General features: G+C 39.4%; 1 protein-coding gene across 1 annotated transcript; it reads left to right on the plus strand.

Annotated features, from left to right (window-relative positions):
• Positions 1 to 2,721: 2,721 nt before the first annotated feature.
• EPUS_09219 (uncharacterized protein) lies at positions 2,722 to 4,990 on the plus strand (the record flags this gene model as incomplete). The annotated part of the gene is made up of 2 exons (XM_007805683.1): positions 2,722 to 4,116; positions 4,214 to 4,990. The coding sequence occupies 2 exons, from the start codon at positions 2,722 to 2,724 to the stop codon at positions 4,988 to 4,990; spliced, it is 2,172 nt and encodes a 723-aa protein (XP_007803874.1).
• Between the last annotated feature and the right edge of the window lie 402 nt (positions 4,991 to 5,392).

Consider the following 5,392-nt stretch of genomic DNA (forward strand, 5'->3'; position numbering starts at 1 on the left):
TAGTTTATTATTATTATTATCCGTCTTATATTCTTGTTTACTATTATTATATATAAAAAGAGTATTAAGTATTTAATATTATCTTAGCTTCTTAAGTACTAATTAGCGTTATCTTTGTTACTTAAATATACTATGTAGTTATTATTATAATAAGTAGTCTAAAATAGCTAGTTATAGGGTATACCTATGGTTTCTAATATTTTAATTCTTTATATCTTTTTTGTGTCTTATTATTCTAGGTTTTGTTTTCTTATAGATTTCTTATTAGCCCAATTTTTTTATTGAAGTTTTTTGCTATCTTTAGGCTTATTCAGAGTCCCCTTTATAGTATTTACTTATTAAGTTTTTGCCTTATACTCCTTGGCTTTATAGTCAGGTTTCCTATAATATAAATATAAATTTTTCTCAAATCTTTTTGATTTCTATACATCTGAGATTCCTTTGTTTTTCCTCTTAGTTCTGAGCCTCTATTTTATTATATTCAAGTCTATAAGTATAAAGCGTCTAGTTAAGTAGTATCCTTATACTTTATGTTCAGATCAATATATATTTACTTAATATTAAAGTAGATAAGAAATGTAATTCTTTTTTTCTTTTTTAAGTTATCTTATATAGTTTTAATTATTTATCTTAATTGCTATATTAATTAAGGGTAGTAACTTGCTTAGTTAGTTAATCCTAGCTATTTTATCTTTAACAGAGTCCCTTAGGCCCTTATAGAAAGCGGCTGCTAATACGGATTCTCTCTAGTCTGCTTATAAAGCAACTTAGTAAAATTTGAAAGCGTAGTCTATAGCGGATCCTATTTGCTTTAACCTAGATAGGTCTCGCTCAGCTTCTTTAATAGTATCTACGTCTTCATATACTTATTTAATCTTAATTAGAAAATTAGTAAAGCTATAAAAGATGTATTATGTGTCTTTCTCTTAGTTATTAATATTATTTTCTAACTTATCTTTAAGATATAATTCGAACTAGTTATGTACTGCTCCTTATAAATAAGTAGCTTTATATAAGACTTTGTTTTCTCTAGTGTCTATAGCTTTACATAAAATAAGAAGTTAATTCTTAACTAGCTTAGGAATTTTTAAAGCTTCTTTCGTTCTTTATAGAATAAGTTAGGCGGTACAACTTTAAACTATGTACTCCTTCCTTGATCTTAAATAGTGGTTGCACTGTTATGTCCTGACGTGATCAATATAATATAAGTCTGTAAGTGACATGTATAGTATCTATTTAACTGTACTCAGTGTTCTTAAGAGTGATAGTCAAAGTGTTAGAGCTTAACTAGTTAAGACAAGTCTCAACTAGAAGCTAGGTCTAAAGGGATGGTTAAGAAGATCAGGAAGTATAGTAAATAATACTAAGATGTCTTTAACTTAGGTATAAGCTAATAACATGAGTTGACTACAGAGTAAAAAGAACTATCTAATTATCTGCGAAATAAGTGCGCTTATATAAATAAGAGATTCGTATGCTCAGTCCTGCTCAGTTGTAAGCAGAGGTAAGCAACCTTAAGTGTGCTCAGTCTTGGCTATCTATAAGCAACTATCCAGGTAGTCTTGTCCTAGTGTTCAAGCCTAATGTCTAGCTCTGGGCTGTGAGGCTCAGGCAACCTTCCCTTACTAGGAGATGCTGGAACAAATTAGCCTAATATTTATATTTTAAATAATTAAATGCTCTAATTAAAATCCTATTTCCTAGAATTAAATATTTAGGCTTTTATATAAATTGCTTTTAAGACTATCAGAAGATAGAGAATTTTATAAGGATTTAAATAATTCTATTTATAGATTTATAGCTAGTATAATTAGTCTTTTATAAGTGATATCTCTTTTAAAGTAATATTGAATTTTGATGTTCTTCTTTCTTTACTTTTATTAATTAGAAACTTTAATTATTTTATTATTTTAATTTTGAAATGGTTATCTCTAATTTACGTATAATTTAAGTAAAAATACTGTCTTTATAAATCTTAGAAATATTAAATAAGCACTTTTTCTTTTTGTTTTAATAGTTATTATAAGATACAACTAATTTCTGCCACTAAGGGTCACCCTGCGCGTTAATAGGCCAGAGCTGAATTTGGAACATCATAATATCTCGCAGCTTTACGAATTAAGCTAAAAGCCTTCGGTCAACGTCATTTGACGTATTCTGAATCAAATACTCATTATCCGAGTCCATTTGGAGCTATATTGGTGGAGTAATAGCTGTTCGAAATTTGAGGGTGCCCGGGCGCGTAGGTGCGCGAAATTGTCTCGCCAAGTGGGGTGTTTCGCCAAGTGGTAGTGTACGGGTTAGTACTGTAAGTAGGTCGGTAGGGTCCGTGGCTGGCCCTCTACACAAAGAACAAGTCGGTACAAATCAACTTATATCTACTACTATTCACGCTGCGTACAATATTTTGGAAGGCATTAACAGGTTGACTGTCGGAGTTGGGGCGAAGATTTTAATTAGGACCTGACTGTATGGCTCAGTCAGCCTGCGCCCCACTGCATGTCTGAGCCATGACATCTGTCTACTAAGTTAGTTCAGAGATTAGGCTGAGCGCGGGACACTGCTGCTGCTATCGGTCGGAAGACAGTCTCAACATCTCCAGAATAAGTTGATACATTTACTGAAGCATTAGATAATGAGTTGACGATCTTGCTATACCCTCAATTTCATGTACACTGGACGGACTGAAACGGCGCCAACAGCCAGAGAAATTCTGTCACTATGGATAGTTCGTGGCGTCAGCGAAGTTCTCGAGCGGTATCCATTGCCGCAATTGCATCAACCCGACATGCTTTGCAGAAGCTCATGATATGGGTCTCGCCTGAGTTATTTGTGCATCTCTTGGCTATTGGGACCTCCTTAGGAGTTATGATTTTGAGCTTCCGCGATGTCTTTTGGAAGGACGTTGGAGCAGCCCAAATAAACTCGGGTCTTAAGGCATTTCAATTTGCTGCGCGAGTCCATGAGATCATTCTTTCGGTATCAACCTCGACCATGGTTCTTGGGGTAGCGAGGCAGGTCATGCTCCATGGCCAAGGGCTTCCATTTGGCATGCTAATGGCCAGCTACAACATTGCCTCATTGACGACTTTTCTATGCAAGGAATTCTGGGCATCTCTCACGGTTGCAGTGCGATTGCAGAAGCTCATGCTTGGGATTCTAATGCTATCTGCTGCTGCATTCCTTGTCCTGGCAGGACCTCTATCGGCAATCCTAATCATACCCCAACTTGGCTGGTGGCATGAAAGTCTACAATATGAGCCAAATGACATCCACGGTACAGCAGCTTCTTGTGTTATAATGCCTCCACATGCTTTTTTTACGAATCAGCCAGAGATTGCCTACTTCGGCCAATCGTGCCTTGAAAGCGGGAACTTCAACAACAGCAGATGTCCAACGGGTGGATACAACATTATTTTGGATAATGCAAACCATATGATGCGAAACATTTCTCTAAACGATAATACGAGGAGCCTAACCTGTTTGTCACCACAACGATTCCTGGCTGTGGCTACGCCAGATTCCAATTCTGGGCAGACCGTCTCATCCGTGCTTACTCCCTCAGGTGCAAATGACCCCACGCATGCTGGTCCTGATCGGGGACAACTTTTGTCTTCCTCCAGATATGTGTACACGTTTGCTGGACCAAAAAAGTTACGCAAACCAGTGGTCGAAGTCTCGTGCGAATCATCTACATATAATACGTTTGGTGGTCTTCTGCCGGTCGATTTCCTTAATGGCTCCAAATGGAGTGCAACAGATGCCGAATGGAGGCGAGTGGTAAAGCCTACTATTTTCACTGAGAATTCTACCTATTTCTGGCATTTCGAATGGTTGAATTTTGAAACAACGCACCAGCTTCGTGCGCCTTCTGCTGGAGCTTTGTTCGCGTACACGAGCCCAGAACTTATTCCTATGCTAGCAGCTTGCACAGTTGAAGCATCATGGGTTCCTATTACTGCCTGGGTGACTGCCGCGGATAACAACATGCATGATAACGAAACGAACTTATTGAAAATCTACAAAACCTCGTCGCCTCCGTCGTCTGAAAGCGTACCTTTTCCCCGTCCAGGTCACATAATTATGAACTCGAGCTATCTCGAAGCTCTTAATCCTGTAAGCATGCTCTTTTCCCAGTCTGGCACCTGCCGTACTTTCCTCCTCAAAAGAAATGTTGAATTGGAGTTTGAGATCATTACTGACCTTAAATTAGTCTTACGGTCGCCGTTATGCAAATGACACTGGTTTTCTGACCGAAAATAATGAGCAGTACTACGGCAATCATACGTTCTCTTGGATGACTCGCATGATGCAAGTTACAGCGCTACCCGCTGGTTGGGTCGACCCGCCTTACACATGGTCGGGCCCGCTGGTGCCGGCCTGGAGTAGTAATAATTCAGAATTTCTTAACTACGCCTCCTCCCTTATCGGTATGGTCGTTGCTGACGCGCTTGCACGCAGCAATGTGCCTTTGGGGGCCACTCTGTTGGCTGACTGTGCAGATGCTTCAGATCAAACTGGAAGAGTTTCGATGATCCGTGAGCGTTACGGGTTTGGTTGGCGCGTACAGGGCACAGAGGTTGGGCTCGCGATATCCGGCTTGCTGCTTCACATTGTTGCAACGTTGATTTATTTGGTCTGGATTTGTTGTTCAGCACGCGCTCGTACCAACAAAGTAGCAGACAGTGCAGGACAGATGTTGTTATTAGCTGTGCAGGCTGAGCCCAATTCGCAGCTCCACACAGCTGATGCTAGAGCACCAGACGAAGCAGTGTGGTCGACTATGGTAAATTTACAGGACGACAAGTCTGAAGCCCTACAGCTAGTCTTCAATGATGTAACCGAACGCAGCAGCAGTATGAAACCCTGTCGAACCTCAACTAACGCCGATACTTCCGATACCCCCGATACCACCGATACCAGACATCAACGCTACGGCGTGCTGAAGGGTGGATGTGATGGCGGCAGGCACATGACCGCAGAGACATGATAATTCGCCGGCCGCCGTACGCCGAAGCAGCGGGATGGTCTACAAGTTGGGTTTCTTAAGGAGTATACGCTGTTGAATGAATGTGACTGATTTTTTGAGAAATGGACTTCTTAAAAAGGTATACGTTACCGAGTAACAGAAAGTCATCAACAATTTTTGAGCAAAAATCAGTTCTTAGGGAGTGTTCACTATTAAGTGGCACAAAGATATCAACATTTTCTATAGGAAATCCATTCGTTAGGCCATATACGTTACTAAGCGGTATAAAGGTATCAATATTTGATTTGGAAAATCCATTCCGATTCACCCATTGCAATTATAGGACGATACACAAATATAAATGATTTTTCACGTATATTACACTGAGTGGCATAAAGTATCAGCAGTTCCTTCTGAAGCGTA

This window comes from Endocarpon pusillum (assembly GCF_000464535.1).
Source record: "Endocarpon pusillum Z07020 unplaced genomic scaffold scaffold4418, whole genome shotgun sequence".
In the NCBI taxonomy this organism is placed as follows: domain Eukaryota; kingdom Fungi; phylum Ascomycota; class Eurotiomycetes; order Verrucariales; family Verrucariaceae; genus Endocarpon; species Endocarpon pusillum.